We start from the raw sequence: 26,179 nt of genomic DNA on the forward strand, positions 1-26,179 counted from the left end.
TCAATGAAGTTGGGATGTTGTGTTAAACATAAATAGAAAGAGAATACAATGATTTGCAAATCATGTTCCATCTATATTTAATTGAATACACTAGAAAGGCAAGATATTAAATGTTCAAACTGATAAACTTTATTGTTTTTCGCAAATAATCATCCATCCATCCATTTTCTGAGCCGCTTCTCCTCACTAGGGCCGCGGGCGTGCTGGAGCCTATCCCAGCTGTCATCGGGCAGGAGGCGGGGTACACCCTGAACTGGTTGCCAGCCAATCGCAGGGCACATAGAAACAAACAACCATTCGCACTCACAGTCATGCCTACGGGCAATTTAGAGTCGCCAATTAATACATGTTTTTGGGATGTGGGAGGAAACCGGAGTGTCCGGAGAAAACCCACGCAGGCACGGGGAGAACATGCAAACTCCACACAGGCGGGGCCGGGGATTGAACCCAGGTCCTCAGAACTGTGAGGCTGACGCTCTAACCAGTCAATCACCATGCCGCCGCAAATAATCATTAACTTATAATTTTCTGGCTGCAACACGTTCCAAAAAAGCTGGGACAGGGTCACGTTTACCACCGTGTTACATCACCTTTTCTTCGGAACTGAGGACACTTCGGAACTGAGGACACTAATTGTTGAAGCTTTGTAGGTGGAATTCTTTCCCATTCTTGCTTGATGTACAGCTTCAGCTGTTCAACAGTCCGGGGTCTCCGTTGTCGTATTTTACTCTTCATAATGCGCCACACATTTTCAATGGGAGTCAGGTCTCGACTGCAGGCAGGCCAGTCTAGTACCCGCACTCTTTTACTACGAAGCCACGCTGTTGTAACACATGCAGAATGTGGTTTGGCATTGTCTTGCTGAAATAAGCAGTTCCATCCATGAAAAAGAAGTTGCTTGGATGGCAGCATATGTTTCTCCAAAACCTGTATAACAGTCCGGATGGTTCTTTTCCTCCTTGGCCCAGAGGACACGACGTCCACAATTTCCAAAAACAATTTGAAATGTGGACTCGTCGGACCACAGAACACTTTTCCACTTTGCATCAGTCCATCTTAGATGAGCTCGGGCCCAGGGAAGCCGGCGGCGTTTCTGGGTGTTGTTGATAAATGGCTTTTGCTTTGCATAGTAGCGTTTCAAGTTGCACTTACGGATGTAGCGCCAAACTGTATTTACTGACATTGGTTTTCTGAAGTGTTCCTGAGCCCATGTAGTGATATCCTTTACGCATTGTTGTCGGTTTTTGATGCAGTGCCGCCTGAGGGATCGAAGGTCACAGGCATTCAATGTTGGTTTTCGGCCTTGCCGCTTACATGCAGTGATTTCTCCAGATTCTCTGAACCTGACCGTAGATGAGGAAATCCCTATATTCCTTGCAATTGTACGTTGAGGAACATTGTCCTTAAACTGTTTGACTATTTTCTCACGCACTTGTTCACAAAGAGGTGAACCTCGCCCCATCTTTCCTTGTGAATGCCTGAGCAATTCAGGGAAGCTTCTTTTATACCCAATCATGGCACCCACCTGTTCCCAATTAGCCTGTTCACCTGTGGGATGTTCCAAACAGGTGTTTGATGAGTATTCCTCAACTTTTTTGCCACCGGGCTCAGCTTTTTTGGAACTTGTTGCAGCCACAAAATTCTAAGTTAATGATTATTTGCTAAAAACAATATAGTTTATCACTTTGAACATTAAATATATTGTATTTGTAATGTTTTCAATTATATATAGGTTGGACATGAGTTGCATTCTGTTTTTATTTATGTTTAACACAACGTCCCAACTTCATTGGAATTGGGGTTGTACATTACGTGTCTTTGATGTAGGAGAGGTCTTTATGTAACTCACTCATGAGCAAACAACAGTGTAGTGTTATTTTGCAGATCATGCATTGCTTACTTTGGAGCAGACATATATTGAAATGACTATCTGCACAACTACGATGCCTTTTTTTCTTCTTAGTTTTGCAAAAAGAACAAAATGTATTATATTACAGATAGCACATTGCTTACTTTGCTTACATCTTAAAATGTGAAAATATGATTCTATGATGCTTGTGTATACCAGTTTTGTCCTCAGTTACAGCAGTCAGAGCTTTCTTATGCTGTGCTAGTACCCTCCTGTGGTGGCTCACTGCTACTAGTTTTCTGCTCTTTGATGACATACCATTAATCTGATTAATTAAATTCCGTCGGTTGAAATGTGACATTATGAGACCCAGTGGGATGAACTTGAATTATCTTTAGTCTGGTGACTTCACAGGCAAAGTCCTTCTATGTATTCAAAAGTGACTTTATGTCTGATTAGGAAGTGTTTAGGACTCATTTTTTTATGTTCTAGTCTCATCCTCAAAAATCACAACAGTTAATTTTAGTATGTTTCTTATCAATTAAAGGTTTATTTAGAAGGTTGCTTTAGCCATCTTCGTTCATTAACCCTCAGTAAAGAAAAAGTAATAATAATAATAATAATAATTAATTTTAAAATATAGGTATACTTTAACTGAAGTATATTTTTAATCATTAAAAATAAAATGTATGATACGAGTATGCAATACAATTTTCAATAATGTAATATGATTTTAATTTTAAAAAATATTTTGATATATGAAAACTAAAGTATTTACAATAAATATGAAATTCCGTCGATTGAAGTATGGAGGAGGACGCATGTCAAAGCGGGGACAGGGCCCTGTATAATCGAGCTAGAAAGCAGCTGACTAAAGAAATTAACATTGCAAAGAGGAACTATGCAGCAAAGTTGGAAAAACAGTTTAGCGCTAACGACTCTAAATCAGTGTGGCATGCATTCCAATCGCTGACAAATTACAAGCGACGATCCCCCCAAGCTGAGAACAATAGCACACTAGCCAACGACTTGAATACCTTCTAATGCAGATTTGAAAAGGACACTCTCTCTACACGAACGACTGCACCTCAACGCACCCGGCTGTCAAACTCCTAAAGTTTGCAGATGACGCCACTGTCATCGGCCTCATCAAGGACGGTGACGGGTCTGCATATCGACAGGAAGCGGAGCGGCTGGAACTGTGGTGCGACCGACACAACCTGGAGCTGAACACGCTCAAGACTGTAGAGATGATCGTGGGCTTCAGGAGGCATCCTTCGCCACAGCTGCCCCTCACGCTGTCCAGCTGCCTTGTGTCAACCGTCGAGACCTTCAAGTTCCTGGGAATTACAGTCTCTCAGGACCTGAAGTGGGCGATCAACATCAACTCCGTCCTCAAAAAGGCCCAGCAGAGGATGTACTTCCTGCGGCTTCTGAAAAAGCACGGCCTGCCACAGGAGCTGCTGAGGCAGTTCTACGCAGCGGTCATCAAATCAGTCCTGTCTTCCTCCATCACAGTCTGGTTTGGTGCTGCTACAAAAAAGGACAAACTCCGACTGCAACGGACAATCAAAACTGCTGAAAGGATTGTCGGTACCCCCCTACCCACCTTTGAGGACTTGCACGACAAGAGCGTGCAAAATCCTCTCGGACCATCCACATCCCGGTCACCGGCTCTTCCAGCTCCTTCCCTCAGGTAGGCGCTATCGATCAATGCAAACTAGAACTAGCAAACATTCCAACAGCTTCTTCCCTCTTGCAATCCACTTCTTAAACACCTAACCTACAATCCCATTGCAACATGGTGGCAATTTTTTTGTCTTCAGTTTGTTGTCACATTTCTGTGGGGCCAATTATATATTACTCGTGCACTCACTGTAGTAGTCTCGCCAAGCTGCACTATTTGCATATCTGTTGTTGACCAATACTGGCCACTCATGCTAGAGTAACATCTGGTCCATTTGCACACTGACTGAGGAGTATCTGCAACATTTGCACAATCAACATTGTCCCAGATTATCGCACTACTCGCTTGAAGTCTCTGCGCCCTTTGCACAATGGTCATTGCAATATTAGTCATTCGAACTGCTTTAAGTGCTAGAGGACTCTGCATCTTTTTGCACAATTGTCAAAAAAATAACAACAACAACAACAACAATGTACCGGCATTACCAGATAATTAGCAACCCTTTATTGCTCAGTGACTGTTTTTTTTTGTCAATGTCTTTATGTCTCAAAAGTCAATTGACTGTCTGTTGTCGTACTAGAGCGGCTCCAATTACCGGAGACAAATTCCTTGTGTGTTTTTTTTGGATGTTTCTGATTCTGAAATAGTAAAATCGGAAAATATCACAAGTATTGAACTCCAATTGTTTAATTTAATTTTCATAAATTGGTAATAAACGTGCATTTAAATATAACAATTATATCAATAAAATGTGCATTGTTCAAAATATAGTATATAATAAATCTAAAAAGTAATCAAATTAGTTATATCTAGTTGCAATCTGTTTTATTTGTTTTAAACATTATTTTAAAAAAAATCTCATAATTTATGAAGTTTATGTGTAAAGTCCTACTATGCAAAATAAACAGAATATTTCAACACACTGAACATGAAAGTGAACTACTGACATAGTTGTCTGTATAGGTTCTTACAGATAGATAATTAGAAGGAAAGCAAAGTAAACAGCAAACTCAACCTTAACCAGCTTTATTATTTTTTTATTATGGCACTTTTTACATATGTATGCATTACAAATGACTTCGACATTGAGGCTTGTGTGGGCCATCAGACAGCCTTCGAAGACCAGAACAAATGTTACATTTGCTGTGAAGGTTGCTCTTTTTGTTCATTTCGCTAGTTAGCATCCCAAGCAAAAATAAGAATCCAGTTAATCAGCTTTTATTATTTTTTTTTTTTTGCATTATCCGCCTGTGAGCATTAGTTTATGTATTGTCAAACAAAACTAACATGTAACAAGCTTTAAAAAATTATAATCTGCAAGACAGCCACAATATACTTTTTTTTAAATCCACATACATAAAAATGTGTAGGGTTATACCCTAAGACAAGATGCAATGCAGTCAGCACTTTTTAATTAGCATTTAGCATTAGCATTTATCTGTAAAGTGAGAACTGTTCAAGTAAAATATGAAAATAAATTCAAAAAAATACTCACCCATCCATACAATCAGGTGCAGGCTCCAAGGTAAACAAGTTCCATTCGTTGGCACACCAGGAGTCACATGTATATTATTTACATTAAATATGCAAGTGGACATGCAGTTCCTTGAAAAGAAGCTTGTGGAAAAATAAACATGTTACATTCTGTTGAGTAGTTTGTGTCTGGGAAGCATTCTGTGATCTGTCTTCATTACAAAACATGCTACTAAACGGACTCCAATGGGAGAAATCAAGCAGTTCTTCAAAGCAAACCTGATAAATGTGGCATTCAGGAATTTGCAAATTTTTGTGATGTAGACACAGTTCCCCGCCGAGTCCAGGATGGGAAGTGCAGCAGAACCTCCAGTCCGGTTGAGGGTCAGGAGGATGGAGGTTTTGAGGCGTTTTTAGGTCCGAACCCAGCTGAGAGGCACCCAGAAACACTCATGCTCCAGTCTTTCCAAAATACTCTGCAGTTCTGTGCAGGCACTGGCTGAGTCCTCCTTGATCAGGACCCGGTCTACCAGATGTCCATACTGCTGATCCATATGGATGGCGGACTGGCGCATCTCCTGGAGGTCCTCGTCCTGTTGAGATCCAAAGGAGTCATACATCCATCTCTTATATACCTAGGAAATGATAAAGGTTCTACTACAAATCTACTAAATCCTGGAAGTCTGAAGATTGATTGTCAACCAGGACTGGTAGAACAGTAGCTAGGAACACGTTCTGACTGATTATTGACCTGAACTACAAAGAGATCAGTGACGTCTTCTGTTTGCGATCCTAATCTGGTACTATCTAGATTGGACATTTTTCCAAAGGATTCATGTTCTACCTCAAAATCTACTAAATCCTGGAAGTTTGAAGATCGCGTGACAACGGGGACAGAGAGAGGAAGGTAGGACCATGTTCTGAATTGGGCTGTAGATCTAGGCTATTAAGCAATCAATAACTCTTTCTGTTAGAAATTTTGATCTGACTCTATCTGACCTAGGTCAGATATTTAGATAATTCTGTCTGACATCCAAAGACTGGATGACAACTAGGACTGGTGGAGAGGTACTGTAGCTAGGAGTATGATTTGATTTGGATTATGGACTTCAGCTCTAGTGCTCAATGACATTTTCTGTTTATGATTTAGATCTGATTCCACCTGGATCAGACAAATGATTTGGATTCGTCTGCCATTTCTACAAAATTCTGGAAGCTTGAAGAGTGGTTGACAACAGGGAGTGGTAGCAGGGAACGTCTTGAGTTGGGTTATTGATCTGGGCTATCGAGGGCTCAATAACGTCTTGTTGGCGATCCTGATCTGGTTCTACCTGAATCAGACATTATTCCAAATGATTTCATGTTCTTTCTCCAAATCTACGAAATCCTGGAAGTCTAAAGATTGGTTGACAACAGGGAGAGGTAGCAAGGAACATGTTCTGATTGGATTATTGATTTCAGCTACCAAGGGATAAATAACATCTTATGTTTGTGATCCTGAAAAGATTCTACCTTGATCGGACATTTATCGAAATGGTTAAGGTAAGAATGAAAACGGGTTGGTATGAGTACACTGGTACCTTGACTCACGAGTTTAATTTGTTTCTTGACTAACATCGTAACTCAACTTACTTTTAAAACAAATCCTCAATCTGAAGCTACAAAATAAAAACAAATAATATTTTGTGTGTGTGTGTGGGGTGGGGGTGGGGGGGGGGGGGGGGGGGGGAGCTTCCAGAAACTCACCATAACGCGCCCTTGCTCCGCACCTCCCGGCGAGGTGGCGGCAGTGCGACGCCGTCTGCTTTCGGGAACCCGCGGTTTGACAAAAACCACGTAGGGCTTGAACTCCACCGTCCGCAGCCTTCTCAAGGCCTACAGTGTCCGGGAAAAACCATCAGAACAAGTAATCCCAAGGATGATCGGGGTTGTATGAGCGTGAGTAGTACTTGTGGATACCTCAGGCTGAACGTCTACAATGCACATTTTGTTCTTGGCCTGCACGGAGCGGATGGCCTCGATACTGGTGCCGTACTGGTTCTCCTTGTACTCGCCGTGCTCGATGAACCTGAAAACCAGAACCAGAAGACCGTTTGACCCATGTGCCTAGCAGCGGTCCACATTTAGACCCACTTGTTGTTGCGATTACAGCAGGGTGCAACATGTCAAGTAAATTCCTGGAAAGTTTCTGGTAAATTTCCAATTTCATTATTAAGCTGGGGAATTTTAGAACTAGAAAGAATCAATATAAGCATAAATAAAATGTTGTTGAACACATCTATGCAAAATAATACAATTAAAAAACATGACATTTCAAAAGATGTATTTGTAAGTAGAACGTTATCAAATTTCATATATTTTATTGAACAATCAATTGAAGAGTTCAAATGCAAAAGCCGACAAGCGCCATTTATTGTAGACAGAAATGGAGCCACACCTACTAGCAGACAGCCTATCATGGCATCATTTCCTAACCCTGCAAAACCAAACAAGTACTACGTGTACGTAAAACTCATCAACAATAAATGTTTTATTGCAAAAACCAACAAGTTCTTTACTGCTCCATTGAAGCCAAAAACGAGCCCATTCATATTTACGTCATCATGAACTCGTCACTCATTACGTTCATTCTTAAACATGTTTGCGCCCGTTATTTCTTAAGTTATATTAACTTAGAACGCCCTAAATAAAAATGATTAGCTTTAACCTTGAACCGAAGAGAGGAAATAATTATTTTTACTCAATTCACCCAAAAAATGTTGATGTCTGCTTTTGCATTAAATCTTTCTTTTATTGAAGAACACAAACATAAATGTTGAGTTAAATGTTACTCATCCTCCCCAACCCATTAAAAAATTAACAAAAATGCACACAGTTAAGGCGGCACGGTGGCCGACTGGTTAGAGCGTCAGCCTCACAGTTCTGAGGTGCGGGGTTCAATCCCCGTCCCCGCCTGTGTAGAGTTTGCATGTTCTCCCCGTGCCTGCGTGGGTATTCTCTGGGCACTCTGGTTTCCTCCCACATCCCCAAAACATGCATTAATTGGAGACTCTAAATTGCCCGTAGGCATGACTGTGAGTGCGAATGGTTTTTTGTTTCTATGTGCCCTGCGATTGGCCGGCAACCAGTTCAGGGTGTACCCCGCCTCCTGCCCGATGATAGCTGGGATAGGCTCCAGCACGCCCGCGACCCTAGTGAGGAGAAGCGGCTCAGATAATGGATGGATGGATGGATGGATGGCACACAGTTAATCAAAAATAGTCCGATTTAATAGCCCCTCTCCCTTCTAAAAAGACCCATTCAAATTGCAAAAAAAAATGCATCTTCCCTCAAGATTCTGAAGTGTAGCCTCGGGAAATGAGTTCTTCATATTCAACTGTACTTGAAATCTGAATGGTTTCAAACAGTTATTTCGATCAAGATCATGGTAAAATATATTTTCCACAACAATATTTAATTCTGTATTAAGAGTCAACCTTCAACTTTGTAAATTCCTGGTTTATTCCCATGAATTCCTGTTAATTCTTATAAATTCCCATGAAAAGTTTCAAACTGAACATTCCTGGAATGTTTGCAACCCTACTTGTTGTTGAGGACGTCGACGTCAAACTGCTGCTTGGTGACAAAGTGATATTCCACACCTTCCTTCTCATGAGGTTTCTTGGGCCTGGTGGTATCTACAGGACAACCAGACAAAATGGTTTAAGACTACTTCAAATTGATATAAAATTTGGATTCGGAACATGGAGACTGACGTGGTACCGCCACTGCGTAGCGATGCGGGTTCTCAGCAATCACCCGCTGCTTGAGTTCATTGATCCGTGCACCGAGAGAACCTTTAACGACAACAAGAAACATTCCCCACTTCAGCTTGTTAGAAACACAGCACAGAAGTGAACTGAAGTTGTTCACCTCAACACTTCTGACCCCGAACTAAGACTGGGCAATATGGTCCTTAAAATACAATTAGCCACGCCCCAAAAAATCAGGAAAACTGAAATGGTGAAAAACAGTTTCATGCTATATCTCCGCAACTGAGTACTACATTGCTCTCAGTCTTTGCACGACTTCAACAATTACTGTATCTTAAAAAAAATTATAATGTATTTAGAAAGAAATCTCTGAATTCACTTTTCAGGGCCTTTAAAAAAAAATCTTCCTCACCAATAAACTTGAGCAAATTGATAAAATCGATGACTGACTCGCCCAGCCTTACTCTGACTATGAAGGAAACCCCAAGTAACATGAAGATGTTTCCTCAAAATGTGAAGCTAGTTGATGTAGCCAGTCAGACTGTCCTAAAGGCACCACCTTAGTTGGTTCCCCCAGCTTACCAATCAGAACCACCAGTCGGGGCCTTTCGTTGGGCCGCTGCTGGTAGCGGGTCACCTCCTCGTAGGTCAGGAACTCAGAATCTCCCGGATCGGAGCCGTCGCTAGAGGAGCCTTGTCGGTCTTTTCGACTCAGGCGGAAGCTCCTGCGCAGACCGGCTGTTTTGGAGACGGTCGGGGTGACGGAACAGAAGGAATAAAAAAAGGTAAGATGTCATGGTCACTGCACAAAAACTGTAAAAACTACAAAATTGCTGCTCAAATCCATGCATTTGGACGGGTTAGATATTTGGTATTGTCTTCGAACAGTGATTCTCAAAGTGTGGTGCATGTATTGTATCTAGTGGTACGCGAAAGAATCACTGAATTAAATGTTCAAACTGTGCATCATATAACAGTAGTTGAAACATATTTTTCAGTACAGTACAGTTAAAGTTCTGTTGTATTTAACTTTAAAGCACAATACATCTTTTACAGCTGTTTGTTTTCAAACATTTATTTAGATTTTTTTGTTTGTTCTACTTTGATGTGCAATACACTTTAATTAAATCATTAAGAAAAAAATAATTCATTTCCCGACAGATAAGCACAGTCTTAATGTTAAAACATGTATAATGTTACAGTGGCTTACTGTAATATGAAATACACCTTTTAAGAATAAAACCTCTTTTTGTTGAAAACTTGGGCCTGTTACACTACAGTATTTTAATGTTGGTCATTATGGTGGTACTTGGAATCACATTTTATTTTTAAGGTGGCGCGTGATGTGAACATTTTGAGAACCACTGTTTTAGAACTAAAGCTAAAGGGCTGAGGCAGGACAGATGGACCCGACCCTGGGTGGGCACCCCCCCAACCCCCACCCCCCAACCCATCACCCCCACCCCATCTCACCCCATCCCACACCCACAAGGTCAGGTCCGTCTGTCATCCGGACGGCGGACTACACACCCAAAGGGAAGCCGGCCACTGTACCTGAATAAAATTCCCAGGAAAACACCTGGCCGCAGGAGGGCGCCACTGCGTTACACTTAGGAGAGACTACAACTGGTGTTAGAGTGTCACCCAATTTAGCCTCATACGTGCACACCAGGAAAGTGAACGAGCAACAGACGTGCCTGCTTACAGTGTGCAATGCGTCCAACGCAGCAGGAGGGCCCCCGTGGGGTGGTGGATAAGGGTGTGGGGGCACTGGAACACTGCAGCAGATGCAGGAAGTGGGGAGGGGGGTTGGTTGGCAAGGCATGGAAGGGGGACTTGGCAAGGGGGTGGTGTACGGCTCCAAGCAGGGTGCTGAATGTACCAGAAGCACAAATGTTGTTGTTGTGTTACAATGTGACGCGACCGGGTGTTTCGAGATAGCCAATGTTAGCATTCCAGCAAGATGGAGGGAAGCAGACGGCTCATGTTTGGCTGAGGGACGGAAAGTCAGAGGAAGGCTTGGAGTCAAGAGCCGCTTTCTCACTGCGTGCCAATGCTGACTTTTTTCGGGACTCTCTACTCTCTCTTGTGGGTCCAAATTCTCTTGGACTCACCCAAACTCGCACGTCAGGTATTCCAGCTCCTCCCCTCTCGTCGGCGTTATCAAACAATGCACATCCAAACTGGAAGCCAATTCAAGGGCTTCTTTCCAAGGTTATTATGATCCACGAAAACGAACGAAATAAGTAAAAATAAAACTGAAAAAAAAAACATTTTCGTAAACGACATAAAAAAGACCGTTTTAAAAAAACATTAACTAAAACGATATTTTACGTTTGCAAAACGAACTATAATTATAGAAATTGTCCTTTGTTTACGTCTTTGTCGATTCATTTCATACATGAGCTTTCGGCGTTGATTTTAAATATTTTTTTCCGGATAAATACATTGATACAGAACGGTTGAAAGGTTCTTTGGGAATTGTAGTTCACTTACTATGTGTCGCCTAGAAACGACGTCATCGGGCAGCACCATCGAATTGACTGCTCACCAGACCAAGCGCAAGTTTTGCCGCGAAGCTAACTTTTAGCTAGCGCCTTCACGAAACCTCTACTTCGGTTATTCGTCTTTTGGGGAAAACTCAGATGAACGGACAACTGCCAAGAGTCTCAAAATGCCGCTGTTTACCGCCACGAAAGGCAAATGTGAAAGCTGACAAAGAATTTCTCAGCAAGTGATTGAACGACTGCAACAAAAAAGACAGCAACAGCAGGAAAACCTGAAAAGCTTTGTCACAAACACCGTGGACTCAAGAAAACAGACTGAATCCACTTTCACTGGAAATACAACAGGTAAAATCAGGTTTACTTTCTATCTGTCTGTCTAATAGTCACAAATCTGAAAGTTCACTTGAGTAGTTTGCATTTTAGTAACAAGGAAAACATTTTGGGGGTAAGTTAAACATAAATGTTTTTTTCAAAAGGCCATACTAAAACTAATATAGAAACTAATAAAAACTAAACTAAAATGAAGCATTTAAAATAAAAAATAGCAAACCTGTTCTAAAAACAACTTAAAACTAACTGAATTTGAAAATGAAAAGTCAAAACAAAATAAAAACTAACTAATGTAAAATCCCAAACTATTATAACCCTGCTTCTTTCCATTAACCTCTAAAAGAGAGAGACTATTAATTTCATAGTGACACTTTGCCAATTTGCTCATCTCTGCAGTGCCCACATTCCTGTATGATTGCACATATCACTTCAATTTGAGTATTCCTGCACTATTGCACACTTTACATTGTACTAAGGACTCGTGACTTTCCCCATTCCCACGGTAGCATCAGAGGTGTTCCATGGGGGGAACCACCTGACAAAACCAGATTATTCCGTGTCACTGGTCTGTGTGAAAGGGACCAACATAGAATCAAAGGTGACCCCTGAATTTCCTGGTTTACAATGTACTATCAGAGGTGTACCAGAGTGAGGAACACCTGACAAAGCCGGCTTTTACCTGGTCTTTCTGAAAGGGACCAACTGGGAATGTGGGGTACTAATGGGACTCTTGATACGAGTGGGTAACCGCCCGCCAAAGCTCACTTTTCCCATGTGTCACTGGTAAATATAAAAGGTAATGACATGAAACCAGCTTTTGAGGTAGCATCAGATGCGGCATGGCAACTGTGTGAAAGCGAATAGCAAAATGTTGGAACTGAGGTGTAGTTTCACAGAGTTTCTGCAAAATTGGTGCATCCGAACTTTTGTTCACACGCGCCTTTCTCAGGGAATAGGCTTCTGCTCAATTGATTTCAACACATCGGTGCAGGAGAAGTGAGTGTGGGCTGTTAAAACTTCTCAACCCAGTCGCTGCTTTCCACTATTTGCCTTTCTTTTACACCTCTGATACTATTTTGGATGCCATGAATGTCACGAGTCGACTTCACCCGACATTCTCTGTCAGTATTTTAACACACAACTGCGTACAGGAAAAAGCCGGCGTCTTAAGTAATTTGCCTATAATATTTTACTATCCGGACCATTTGATGGTGTTGGTTAAGAGCCTTCTGTCCCTAATCTTTTCTCATTCCTTGCATATTTCCATCCAACAGTTTGGTAATCTTACGGATTCCAAACATTGCAGTACTGCCTGAAAAGCCAGGGGGTGGCAGTGTTAACATTCAAAGCGAATGATTTGTAGAAATGCTGGCTCAGATGATTAACTTCCAGAACCACCAAATAGGAATGTCTGCAGGCCGGTAGAGTTCCTCTTTAAAACTTCCTCTGATTGTATGATTGGAAACCAGGTTGAGGCCTAAATCGTAGCAGCGACCAATGTCTGTCCACCATTCAACACCTTTTGGTACCCTAACACTTCGGTTTATACTCCAGTGGAAGCATCCAAAAAAGGGTTATGATACAAACAAACTGGGTTTTACTCATTTAGCACTCCATTGTAGCACCCTTCCACACCACTCCTCAACCCTGCAGCCAAACATTTGGGACCTCCCCCAGGGCCCGTTGCATCCGGGGAGCCAGCCAAGTGCCATTAACCGCAAGATTAAGAGGGTGGTCACGCTCTCACCTATGTACTGTCCATTGAAATAGCCCTCACAGTCACAGTCGTCTGTAGGGAGGCAAGCAGGGAAAAGAAGGGACGGGTAAGCAACACAGGTGTAGGACACTTTGCAAACCTTGCGGAGGAATCAGGATAAGGATAATGAAGAAAGGACAGGACAGAAAAGTGGCGAGATGGTGGGACAATCCACTCAAACATAAAACCTAATCTACACCCAGATTAAAGGTGGGAAAACATTAATATCACATTTATGGTATTTGGATGCACGTTGGAATTGTGCTTAGTGCCTCACAGTTCTGAGGTTCTGGATTTAAATCTTGGGTTCTTCGACTTCCTCTCACATTCCACAAATATGCATGTTATGTGAATTTACAACTCTGAATTGTCCATAGGTGTGAATGTGAGTATGAATGGTTCTTGGTCTATACATTCCCTGAGGTTGGCTGAGGATAGTCAGCTGGGATAGGATCCAGCTCACCCACAGCCCTAATGAGGACAAGTGCTATTGAAAATGGATAGACGGATGGTAACGTTATCTCTCATGATGCAGAAACAATACGGTGATATCAGGTATCGATACCGTCTGATATCATGTATGAAGACGAGCACTTTCTGATGAGTACCAACTTTTTCGTCTTCACTTTGATAGACATTGTGATGTAGTTCCCGCCGTATACAAATTATCGCAGTATTGACGTATTGTGACGTTATCAAAAATATTGCAATAATATTGCACCACAATTCTTCCCACCCCTAATCTAGTACTGTGTATGCTCATCTAATGACTACATTCACACTGCAGCGTATCAAACCCAGTTCTTATTTTTTTGTCAAATCTGATCTTTTTATGTAGTCGTTCACATTCAGTCGTTGTGAAGTTTGTCGCCTTTTGATGACTTATAGGTCGGATGAGCGCCATCTGAATGTCCAGACTGCAGTTGTATCGGCTACATATCCAATTTATGTCCACATACAAAAGAAGCCTGGGTCGGATTTGAAAATGTCGCAATTGTAGTATTGACATGAAAAATCTGATACATGTCTCACATGGCCCAAAAATTTTAATTGACCTGCAGTGTGAACATAGCCTACGACATATATATTAAAAAAAAAAAAAAAAAAAAAAAAACAGACTTTGACGTAAACCATTATACAGTGTTATTCAAGTGGGAAGGAGGGTTAAGCATGAATACTTTAGGGAATATGCAAAAACACATGCAAACATGCCTTTGTCTTTAAAATTTTCTCTATTGTGCTTGTACTCACCTTTATCACACACTTGGTCGTCTGAAATAAAAGAAAACAACATATAACAATAGAAGAAGAAGAAGATGATGATGATATTGGTAGGTTTCTAGTAAGTGGAGATGCAGACTGTTACATTAGGATCTCATGCAAGCTATGAGCTATCGAGTTAACAGAGTGTTATATTGTTTTGAACAGATTCATGTCAGACAAGGATATGGCCTAAAGTTCAAGCGATTTGTTTAGCCATGTTTTGCCCTTTTTTTAATTTTGCCAGGTTTCATCTCAGGTGGCGATGCTGACTGGACTGCTAAATTAGCATCTCACACTAGCCGCTAGCTATGGAGTGAAGGGAGTGGGGTTTTTTTTGTTTGTTTTTCTGGATATTCCTGTTGGACTGAAACATATGTCTCAAAGTTCAAACAACATGTTTAGCCATGTTGAGCGACCTAAGTGGAGATGTAGACTGCTATGTGAGCATCTTAACTTCTGGTGATACTTTGTTTGGTGTCATAAACATCAAATTGACATATGCTGGCGATAAAAGTCACGAATTGGAAAAGCTGCAGGCATGGCCTGCAGCTGGGCCGGAGGGGGAATTAAGAGTGGCAGGGGGTGGCTGCCATATTGCTAAGCCACAGTGGCCTCCCCCCTGCTACTCTTAATCGGATCGCTCGCAAGCTTACGTCCCATGCTGCCCCCCCATAAAACCCCAACCAATGCAGATTGAGCCACCCCTCACCTGGTTGCATTTACATAGACCACCAATGGACCATCATATGAAAGAGGGAAAGTGACCTATTTAAACTGTCGTCGAACAGATGGAGATTCATTCCTAATATTTTTAAATTATATATATATCAAGTAGGGTAAACTTACAGGAAGGAGTTTTGGGGGACTTGAGATTGGGAAGCGTGCCCACTTTCATCCTGTAGGCCAGTCGCCTGGTGGGGAGGAAGAAAGAAGAAGCGGCAAATAATCTATATTTATTGCTGCGGGTATCATGAAAAATGATTGCATCTATAATTGGTCTTTTTCACACCGAGGTCCTGTGAAATAATTGGATCTAAGCTGCAGACAGGGCAGTTATAAACATTTGCCTTTCTCACAGAGATCCTGAAAAATGTATGCATCGGAAGCGTAGATACAGCATGTGTCCACCTTTGGCTTTCACACAGAGATCATGCCAAAATTGCGGAATCTGAGGTTTAGACGGGGCATACATCCACCATTACCTTTACCCTGTAACCCAGCAAAACAGGATATCGCTGCATGGAGTTTCACATGGTGACGTAGCATTCCACAGGCAGAAAATTGCTGGGTTGACTTTGTACATTCCCGCCACAACCATTCTTTCTGTGCCTTTCCCACAGAATCCAGCAAGCTGTAAAATCAGTGGCTTGATTTTGTCACCCCCAAGTGATATGGGGAAAAGACTGCTTTGACAGGTGGCAGCCTCTTTGCACAAAATTTACATGCCAGAGACCCAGTATTTATTTCTATTTTGCCTTTCACACAGAACCAAAGCAACTGTGCGTGACTCCCAACAGTAGCATGGACTCCATCAATCAGATAAACAGAAGCGCCAGCTTCTGCCATGAAGACAAACCATATAATTTCATCTAACAAAGCTTCAATGCTAACATACTGTATAATGCAAAACGCCTTACCGCGCGAAAGGAAATTAGCATAGATGTTGCAGTAATTATCAACTTTCAACCAACTGCTACTTTAATACACACAGAGAAGCAACAAATCCAAACAGAGCACATACAAATGCACACAGCTGCTACCTCGCCACTGATACTACACTTGGAACTTTCCATGTCTATTCTACGCTTACCTCTCCTGAAAGTGTTTGGACGGAACGAGTCCGGCGCGCAGGTTGCTGTCACCCACGCGCTTGGCCTGCCACCACGTAGGGTCATCCTGGGTCACTATCTGCAGGATGTCGCCACGCTTGAAGGGAAGTCCGGCTTCTTGGCATGGCGTGGCCTTATCCTCCAACGGAATGTAGTCGAATAAGGCTCTCACGTACACCTGGTTTGAGTAGGTATGTATAATATGTAAAAAATACAAAAACGCCAATGCATCATCTTTTTGAGATTGTCCGAGTGATTTATTTGGACCATGATTTTTGCCAAAGCGCAAAAGAGGCACAGTGTGTTGCTGCTTCTCCCTCTCTCGTCTCGCTTACCCAAACTCTTGATATTCACAATCTAGGTTACTTGGTTTAAGAGCTTTGGACATGCCAATCATAAAGGTCTAAGTTAAAAGTTAAGGTCACCGCAAGTTCAAACATACAGTATAAAACACAAAAATCCTTCATTTTGTCTGTTATTGAATTGTCTTCAAACTTGGTGGACATAGTAGCTAGTCGCTCAACTGATTACATATTGGTAGCAGTTGATCGTAAACCTAAGGCGGTCATCTAAAGTCAAAGTTAACAGTGTAAGAAATTGAGTCAACTGTCAAAATATAACCTGGGGAAGGCTTCATAGATAATCAGAATCAGAATCCTCTTTATTTGCCAAGTATGTCCAAAAACACACAAGGAATTTGTCTCCGGTAGTTGGAGCCCCTCTAGTACGAGAACAGACAGTCAATTGACAGAGTACACTTTGCAGACATAAAGACATTGACAAAAAACAGTCACTGAGCAGTAAAGGGTTGCTAGTTATCTGGTAATGCCGGTACATTTATTATTTTTTTTGGACAATTGTGCAAAAAGATGCAGAGTCCTCTAGCACTGTTCTGTTCCCTTCTGTTCTGTTCTGTTCTGTCCTGTAAGTAATGTATGTTACTTTGGCAATGCACGCTCGCATAATGACGCAATGGCCATAAACGCTTATGAGACTAATAGATCAGCTCTTTGGCAAGCTACCTGTCGTGGAGGCTCACCTTGCTCTCCCTCAGTCGGTCTTCTTCTTTAACAGCAGGGATAATCTTCAGAGTAATGGAGCCCTGCGACTGTGACTGGATCAGAAGAAGAAGAGTTGAAATAAGAGGGAACATGACCATCATATGTTTTGACTCACCAGCAACTGACTGATCTCGTCGGGCCTCTTGTGGACCACCGAGACGCCGTTGACTTCCCTGAGTTCGTCCCCTACGTGTACCAAACCTGCGAGGAACCACAAAGACGACCGCCAAATGAAATAGAAATCGATCCAATAGGCTCCTCTGTGGGATTGATCAACAGTATTTATTTTGACGTCTCCCTGCTGTGATGTCTTTGCTGCGGTCACAACAGTGAAACCCAAGATGCTAAATATTGATAAATACTCAGGAGAGACTCAATAGTGTGTTATAACATATAGATCTGCCTTTTGATTCTTTAGCCGTCTTCACTTTCAAACAATCATCTCTATGCCTTTTATGAGCAAAGTTAGCAAAAGATGACGGATCATCATCATCAGTCAGTTGGCTTCCAAAATTAGCTACAAAAAACATGAAACAGATGGCTAAGGGAGGCATGAGCAAATTTGGATGCACATTAAAGTCCCAAGTGTGGTCAGGAAGTTGGAAAATTATGATGCAAAAAGAGATGGTATAGGAAATGGTGTTCAAAACAAATAATTGAGTTTCTCAATTAAATAAAAACCTCTTGGTCAGACTAGTATTGGGTTCCTAAAACACAATCCTTTGGATTGGGGACTAAAGATAACTAGGGTTAGTATTCAGTGTTAGGAGTTAGGGATTGGGGGTAGTGTTAGGGATAAGGGTTGGGTTTTGGGACTAGTGTTAGAGGTTAGGGTAATGGATAAGAGTCAGTGTCCTGAGTTAGTGTTAAGGTTGGGGGGTAAATTGTGGGATTAGTATTAGGGATTAGGGATAAGGGTCAGGAATAAGTGTTAGGGGTTATGGTTTTTGTTAGGTTTAGGGGTGTAGGTTGGGATTTATGGTTAGGGGTTAGTGTTGGAGGTTAGAGGTTGAGTTAGGATAGGGGTAAGGGATAAGTGCTAAAGGTTAGGTTGAGGTATTAGAGTAGTACAGTATTAGGATTAGGGCTAAAGATTAAGGTTAGAAGATAGTGGGATGCGGTTTGGGATTAAGGATTAGTGTTAGCGTTCTACTGTGGATTTAGGGTGAGGAGTTAGTGTTAGGGATAAAGATTAGGGGTTAGTGTTGGTGTGGTTAGGGGGTTGAGTTAGGGTTCAGAAAAGGGTTAACTTCACAATTCACCGCTTCTGTCCGCTGCGCCCCCTCTCATGATACGAGCCACAATTACAGCTCCGGTGGCCTCATCCCGCCTGATGGTGGCACCCTAAAGTGTAGGCACAGACATGGAATGGGATTAGAATATGATCTGTAAGACTTTTGACCAGTCTGTTTTTAATGCGCATCACCACTGACCAGAGGCTCCTTGTTCTTCACCAGACGCACAATCTTCACCGACTCCTCCTCCAGTTCGTCATCGTAGTCGTCGGGCAGCGGCGGAAGGACAGGATCGAAACTCTTCTGGGCCACCGTGTCGTGGACGGAAAGGAGGGCCTGGCAAGGACACCGCAGCACAGTAACTTCAGGTAAAATTACATGGATGTACGTATTAATGTATCAGTATAGGAAGTAAAACAAAAACTAAAGGTGTTCCTCATGGATGACTTCGACGGACTGTCTGGTTATCTGCTCTATGCACATAAAAAAAGATGCCTTTATATAACCAATATCATGTCAGAGTTGGTACACCCCCTCGACCATGCACACCTGCAAAAATATCAAACAAAGCCTTTTTACAGCCAACATCAAAACAGAGTTGGTGCCCCCCTCTTCCTTGCACAACCAAAAAAAAAAAAAGTCAAAAATAATGAGCTTGTTTACAGCCAGAGTTGGTGCACCTTTTTTTCCCCTGCACACCCACAAAAAGTCATAAAAAAGCCTTTTTAGGGCAACATCACCACAGAGTTGGCGCGCCTCCTTTTCCATTCACACCCGCAAAACAAGTCAAAACAAAAACCTGTTTACAGCCAGCATCTTGTTTGGTGTTGCACCACCACTTTTTTCCCCCTCGTTTTCATTTTTAATACAGATATACCAAAACAACCAATTATAGTGGTAATAGCTTGACTGGTACTATCTGTACCACCAATCAGCCATGCTTCAATAATGACTGACACGTGAGGCGACTCATCGCGGGCGGCTTACCTTGAGATGCGGTGATGTGAGCAGATGCAGCAGCTCCCGCTCCTCCGTGCTCATCGGGCGACTCTGCAGCTCGTCCGTCACCTGTCAGTCACGCACGCACACACACACACACATCAGCTTCCTGGCGAGCACAATCAGAGTCGAGTGGTCGCTGAGTGGTCACTGAGTGGGGAGCAGGCCCAGGTCAGCACTTTTGCCAGGGCTCAGGATGTTGGCCCCTGAGATGAGATGAGCCTGGCGATGATTCAGCACTCTTTTACGGCCTTCAAGCAGTTCTTGTAATGCAGCATGGCCACTCAGGGTTATTCCCTCCGCCAAGGACATTACGATGTCCTTTATTATTGTGTGTGTGTGTGTGTAATGGACATACGTCTTCAGCTAGAGAAGAGACACTGTGCAGGACAGGAGTTGGACTTTGTCTCTCGTACTGTCTCAGCCTGTCGTGGATCTTGAACACAAATGTAAATATGCCACATGAGAGTTGTATAGAGCATTAGGCGTGATGTAATGGTAAATAAGAAATGGATGGAACATGCAAATATGGCGTATTAGAGTTGTATAGGACATTACACGTGGTGCATTAGTTGTATATAACATTAAATATTGCACAATAGAGTTTTATAAAGCATTGAATATGGTACATTATATTTGTATCGAACATTAAAAACGATGTAGATATAGTGCATATATATAGAACACAAAATATGATTGGTTAGTCGTATAGAAGTATATTGCACTAGAGTTGTATAGAACATGACCTACAATGGATGTAAAAATGGCACACTAGAGTTGTATAGATAACACGATGTAAATATGGCAGATTAGGGTTGTATAGAGCATGAACTACGATGGACGTAAACATGACTCATTAGGGTTGTATAGAACATTAAATATGATGTTAATATGGCGCATTAAGTTGTATAGACAGATATGATATACTATATATGAATATAGTACATTAGCGTTGTATATAGCTTTAAATCTGGTACATTAGAGTTGTACAGACATTAATTGTCGTGTAAATATGCCGTCTGTATTCGAGGTGCACTATCAATTATTAAAAATACATGCTCCTCACCTTCATTAGGTACGCCAAGCTCCTCTCGCTGAAAACATCCTTGAGGAAGACCATGTCCTCCTTGTGGTTGGCGTCGGGCCGCAGCTGCGAGGTGAGCAGGGCCAATGTCTCGTGGAGCCCTGAGAGGGCGAAGAGGAGGAATAACATTAAGGAACATGAGAGAGGATGATGAGGTTAGACCATGGGCTCATCTTACCTGCTCCTGCTGTGAGCACCGGCATGGCTTCTTTCATTGATCCCCCAGGTGAGGAGGAGTAAACCTATCGGGGGGCAAACCATTAACTAATATAGCGAAAAGATATAAAATATAGAGAAACAGAATGCAATTTCTGTAGGAATTGCATGTGAATGCTACAGAGATGAAATATACAATGTGAGACGAAGTTGGAATGGTTTGAATGGGTCAAGATAATCGAATGAGGTAAAAATGGAAATTATGTCTGAGTTTGGGAATTTTATTTTGAAAATGTGGGTATTTTAGCAAAGTGATTAATGGCTCTGTATACAATATGTCCTGAATGAAATGAACAGTTTCAAGTTAGAATGGTTTGAATCTGTCAAGAAATGTGGACGTTGGAGGTAAATACTCTGTTAAATATGTCTTCACTTGGGAATTTTATTGTTGAAATAAATAGTTTCCTAGATGTCCTGTATGAGCTGAACAGTTTCAATTTGGAATAGTTTGAATCAGTCACGAAATGTGGAAGAAGTTGGAAAATGTAAAATATCTCTCTGGGAATTTTATTGACTGAAATGTGGAATTGTGGAAAAACTTTGAATTTTTGGAATGTGAAAAAGATATGCCTACCTGAATTTTAAATTTTATGAGTATTTGGAAGTTTGAATGGTTTGAACCAGATTATAAATGTAGGCAAAAAAGTGGGTGGAATAATACAAATAAAGAATTGCTCACCAAGCGGCATCATTGTGTAAATGCTGAGCTTGGTGAACATTAAACAAAAAAGAAAAAACGTACAGTGAAATACACTTGATAAAATATGCCAGGACGTCCACGTCAGCAGCGCCACAAATAGGCACAGACACTTTCTGGGTGGCGTTCCAACAAAAATGACGTACTCTGCACTCAAATCTCATTAGCAGCTTAGCGGGCGGATCACACAAACATGATGGCGCTCACCAGGGCAGATGATTGGACACCACATTTTCAAGATAACTGTTTCAAAATAAACCCCCCAAAAGTTGAATGCCGTCTAGGACCTCCATTGAGGCCAAACAATCCTAATGTGCATCTACCTTACTGTCATAAAACTTAGTGTATTCCTTGCAAGGGGGAGGAGATATTGTACAGAGCAGGCACGGAACACAGGATACATGGTCTGCTGATAAACATACAACTGTTTCCAGTTACTTGGAACATAGTGTACGAGCCACATGCTGCTTGCTTCACCAAGTCTCAAAAACAGTGCATTTTTATTTGTTGGTCTTTCCCAAAGCCACGCAACCCTTTCAACACCCCGGCAGCACACCCACAAAAAAGTCAAAATAATAGCCAATATGCCGCCACAGTTGGCGTGGTCCCTCTACCCGACACACCCGCAAAAATGTCAAAAATAAAGCCGGTTTATAGCCAGCATGCCATCACTGTTGGCACACTCCCCCCTACCCCACACACCCTAAAAAAAATCCATATTGCTTTATAGTCAATATTCTGTCAGCGGTGGCACACACCATTTACCATGCACACCTTTTAAAAAAAAAAAAGTCTAAATAATGCAAGTTTATAGCCAATATTCTGTCAGAGTTGGGGCACCCCCTCTCCAACACACCCTAAAAAAAAAATCAAAATAAAGCCTGTCATAGCCAACATCCCAATGAAGTTGGTGCACTCCTGGAAGTTAGAAAATCCAAAGGGCTGGGCTGCAGGACTTGAAGTGTTTTAACAAGGTTTGTTTTGATTTTTTTCGTGGGTGGACGAGGGAGAGGGATGCACCAACTCTGTCGGGATGTTTGGTGCAGACAGGATTTGGTTTACTTTTTCGAAGTTGTGTGGGGGAAAGACGATTTTCCAGTTCTGTAAGGATATTGGTTGTAGGCAGGCTTTTTTTTTTTTTTTAAATGGCTAACATCCCGACAACGTAGGTGCACCCCCAAAATCCTGCACAACCTCAAAAATGTCCAAACGAAACCTGTTTACAAACATCATACTGACAGAGTTGAGGCACCCCATTCTACTCTACACCCACCTAAAAAAGCTAATGAGCTAATTCGATTCATTTGAGAAGTTTCTCGAAGGTGCTGCTGATCATCTCATGATGTCCTTAAAGGGGACCATGTGACGTGAATTTGAGTGTAATGGTGGCTGATCATCAACATGCTACATTAGTGTTGTAAAATGTGTTAAAAGTGCCAATCGCTTGTAACACAACAAAGCGTCTGTTTTGTTAGCAGCATTGCACCAGAATATTAAATAATAAAGGCCAAGCTGTCCCAAGCTGGCAGTCTGCTAAGACTGACTACACACTCTGATAATCCACTGGTATTAGTAGAAGTGTGCATAAGTTACACAAAATGCGCAAGTCTGTCACTATTGTGACATATATAATATATAATTTTCACAGTGTTATATCATTGTCAAAATATTGTGTAATTTTCGGTATTGTTGGCAAATATCTATCATACCGTGTTACGATCGGCATCGTTTACAAAGTAACGCAATGATACTGTATCTACTGATATCGTTGGCAAAAATAGCGTGATAATATATAATCCGTAATCTGTATTATTGGCAAACTATTAATGTAATGTTATATTGTATCATAATAGTAATATCAGAACTGTTGACACAATAGTGTGATATCGTATTGTGATACTATGGTATGATTGACAAAGTACTGTGATGATGACTTATTGTAATATCTAGCCGCATTGTTTTCAGAGTATCCTGATAATGTCGTACCTTGATCCTATCTTTACTATTCATTGCGTACCGTGATGAGATGGTACCGTCATACTACTGTATCTTGATGCCATCAGTATCGTTGACAAAATGTCTAGATTCTCGTATTGTATCATGATACTATCAGTGCTGTTGACCAAGTTTCCTAATAATATCGTACCGTGATCGGGGCGTGATATTATTGATAACGTCTACAAAGTATCGTGTTGAAAGGCTACCTTGATTCTATGGTAACATTGACAAAGTATCGTTATGATATCATATCGTGAACCTACCTGCATTGTTTTCAGAGTATGGTGATATATAGTAGCATTGACAAAGTATCGTGACGATATGGTGTCGTGGTATTACCTTTATTGTTTTCAGTGTATCGTGATAATGTCGTAGCTTCAGAATCAGCATCATCTTTATGAGCCAAGTGTGTTAAAAACCCAATCTTGAACCTATGTGTATCATTGACAAAGCGTCACGATGGTATGGTATCACTCTTCGATATAGCCAAGTGATGCTGCTTTATGTACAAATGTATATACAGTAGTATGTATTACAACTGATGGTGAGTACATGCCGGGAATGAAGCTAATCCTCTTGTTTGTGCCTCATCATCATCATCATCATCATCATCATCATGGTGGTGCCTGACAGGAGGGCGTGGTCCTTGCAACCCCGTGAACATGGAGGGAAACTACTGCACCCCCTTTTCCACTGACATATTGATGCTATCCCATCCCCCGCTAGCTCCCCCTGTCCTCATCCTCCCTGCGCAGTATCACGCCGCTCTTCCTCGCGGGCAGATGGAGGGACACAAAAAAGGGAAAACAGAGGGATGAGGGAACATCCCGTCTGGCTCATGTCGATGGCAATAAAAGGGCTAAAAACATCAAACAAGGTGTCCTACCTTCTTCTTCCCTCGATGTCTGCGGCCGCACTTCTCACTGGTCTTTCTCCTTGCTCCTCCTCCTCCTCTTCTGGCTGCTGTGCTCACAAACCTGCTTCACACACACTATCCCTCCTTTTTGTTTAACGCCCCTCCCTCCATACTGTCCCTCCCTCTGTCATGATGCTGGACAGGTACACATCAAATGAGTACATCATATATATTTTTTTAACTCATTCAGATGGTGAGATCATCCAATTTTGTTGCAACATCTGGATGAAAAAAAAACCCAGAAAGGATTATCCCCCTCTCCCAAGCCAATGTGTTAAAATGTTTTTATGAAAACATCACCAAAAGCGATGTTTTACGGCTTCAGATGCTTTATGCTTTATTGGAATTTTTTTTAAATAAAAACGTGAAATAAATGAAAAATAATTAACTACATTCATAAATAATACAGTAGATACTTTATTAATCCCAATGATAATAACAATAATAATTATATGAAAAAATGATTTGGTGAATAAATAAAAACTACATTAACCCAGGTATAAATAATACATTAATCCATAACAGGTGTTTTATTAATGCCAGTGAGGGGGGACTTAAAATACAAAATAAAGAATTAAAAAAATCCATTAATAAATAAAACTAATTTGAAAAATACAGTTTGATTTTTAGCAGACAAAACAATAACAAACTAAAATAAAATGATTACAATAAATGAATAATAATTGAATGAATGAAGAAATAGTGTTATATAAATTAGAAATATATTTTTTAAAGTAATTATTAATTAATTTAATTTGTTAATCCCAGTAGACAAAAAATGTGTTATTAAAAATGTATTTAAAAATATTCTATAATAATTTAGTAAATAGAAAACACTGCATTATAAAATGAATGAAAACTACAATAATAAACAAATAAATTAATAAAATAGATACTTTATTATTAGTCACGGCAGACAATAAATACATGGATAAAATGCATTCAGTACGAGAAAATGAATAAAAATATAAAATGGATCCATCAATTCAAAAATATATACTCATTACTCAGAAATGAAAAAAATATTAGTTTTTTTGCGTTTCTTTTTTAATGTATTTAAAAAATATATATGTATGTAATTAACTGTATTGTATGTTTGCTTCTTGTGGGTGGTGTCAAGGTGTACATGATGATGTCATCACTCAAAGGACATCCTCTCCCCAGTCCTGCTTTGTGCATCCACATGACCGCCTAATAACCCCGCAAATGTGTGCATGCATGTTGCTTCACATGCACACACACGGTCTTTCATATGCTAATTGTGGGTGTTTCCATCTGGACCATTATGTATCTTCGGGTACAAAGACACAAGCTGTGCATTGTTTTTATTTGAGCTCAGACATTTCATTAGTTTATTTCTTTATTCCACATGTGGAACTCTGTTGATTTAAAAATGTATTTTTGTTAGCAGATGCATATCTAAATTTCATCAATATTTTGTGTTTTTAAATAGTTTTAATATAATGTATTATTTAGCATTCTAGACTTTATTATTTGAACTCAAACTATTGGAGCTTCTTTGTACGT

The 26,179-nt window shown here is 41.0% G+C and overlaps 1 protein-coding gene and 1 long non-coding RNA gene across 11 annotated transcripts; one reads left to right on the forward strand and one right to left on the reverse strand.

Annotated features, from left to right (window-relative positions):
- Window positions 1-4,738: 4,738 nt before the first annotated feature.
- mpp3a (MAGUK p55 scaffold protein 3a) lies at window positions 4,739-24,750 on the reverse strand. Of its 8 annotated transcripts, none has more exons than XM_061749634.1 (20): window positions 24,623-24,750; window positions 21,004-21,067; window positions 20,808-20,926; window positions 20,100-20,177; window positions 19,730-19,810; window positions 18,941-19,078; window positions 18,770-18,851; window positions 17,623-17,708; window positions 17,486-17,560; window positions 16,428-16,624; window positions 15,464-15,528; window positions 14,606-14,626; window positions 13,346-13,387; window positions 10,316-10,633; window positions 9,344-9,499; window positions 8,765-8,845; window positions 8,593-8,686; window positions 6,969-7,077; window positions 6,756-6,884; window positions 4,739-5,602 (listed from the first exon to the last, which is right to left on the reverse strand). In XM_061749634.1, exons 2-20 carry the CDS (start codon window positions 21,038-21,040, stop codon window positions 5,423-5,425), a joined length of 2,088 nt encoding a protein of 695 aa, XP_061605618.1. In that variant the 5' UTR covers window positions 21,041-21,067; window positions 24,623-24,750; the 3' UTR covers window positions 4,739-5,422. The 8 variants fall into 8 exon arrangements, with proteins under 8 accessions (XP_061605618.1, XP_061605619.1, XP_061605616.1 ...); XM_061749635.1 differs by lacking the exon at window positions 24,623-24,750 and adding an exon at window positions 24,293-24,428 and having other exon boundaries at window positions 10,316-10,381; XM_061749632.1 differs by lacking the exon at window positions 24,623-24,750 and adding an exon at window positions 24,293-24,428.
- LOC133466180 (uncharacterized) lies at window positions 10,597-24,506 on the forward strand. Of its 3 annotated transcripts, XR_009784876.1 has the most exons (6): window positions 10,597-11,613; window positions 15,958-16,032; window positions 16,104-16,637; window positions 18,965-19,110; window positions 20,817-21,051; window positions 24,370-24,506. It is a non-coding gene; the product is annotated as an uncharacterized LOC133466180 (long non-coding RNA). The 3 variants fall into 3 exon arrangements; XR_009784875.1 differs by lacking the exon at window positions 15,958-16,032 and having other exon boundaries at window positions 16,440-16,637; XR_009784874.1 differs by lacking the exons at window positions 15,958-16,032; window positions 16,104-16,637.
- Window positions 24,751-26,179: the final 1,429 nt, after the last annotated feature.

This window comes from Phyllopteryx taeniolatus, chromosome 16, assembly GCF_024500385.1.
Source record: "Phyllopteryx taeniolatus isolate TA_2022b chromosome 16, UOR_Ptae_1.2, whole genome shotgun sequence".
Lineage (NCBI taxonomy): Eukaryota > Metazoa > Chordata > Actinopteri > Syngnathiformes > Syngnathidae > Phyllopteryx > Phyllopteryx taeniolatus.

What these genes read in the sequence shown, in the direction of transcription:
- mpp3a (XM_061749632.1), bottom strand. Translation starts at nt 24,400, where the DNA reads ATGTTCACGGGGTTGCAAGGACCACGCCCTCCTGTCAGGCACCACCAT. An exon ending in GGTGCTCACAGCAGGAGCAG is followed by an intron (nt 20,927 to 21,003) that starts GTAAGATGAGCC and finishes TCGCCCTCTCAG; the next exon opens with GGCTCCACGAGACATTGGCC. An exon ending in GTCCCCCAAAACTCCTTCCT is followed by an intron (nt 14,627 to 15,463) that starts GTAAGTTTACCC and finishes CTTTTATTTCAG; the next exon opens with ACGACCAAGTGTGTGATAAA.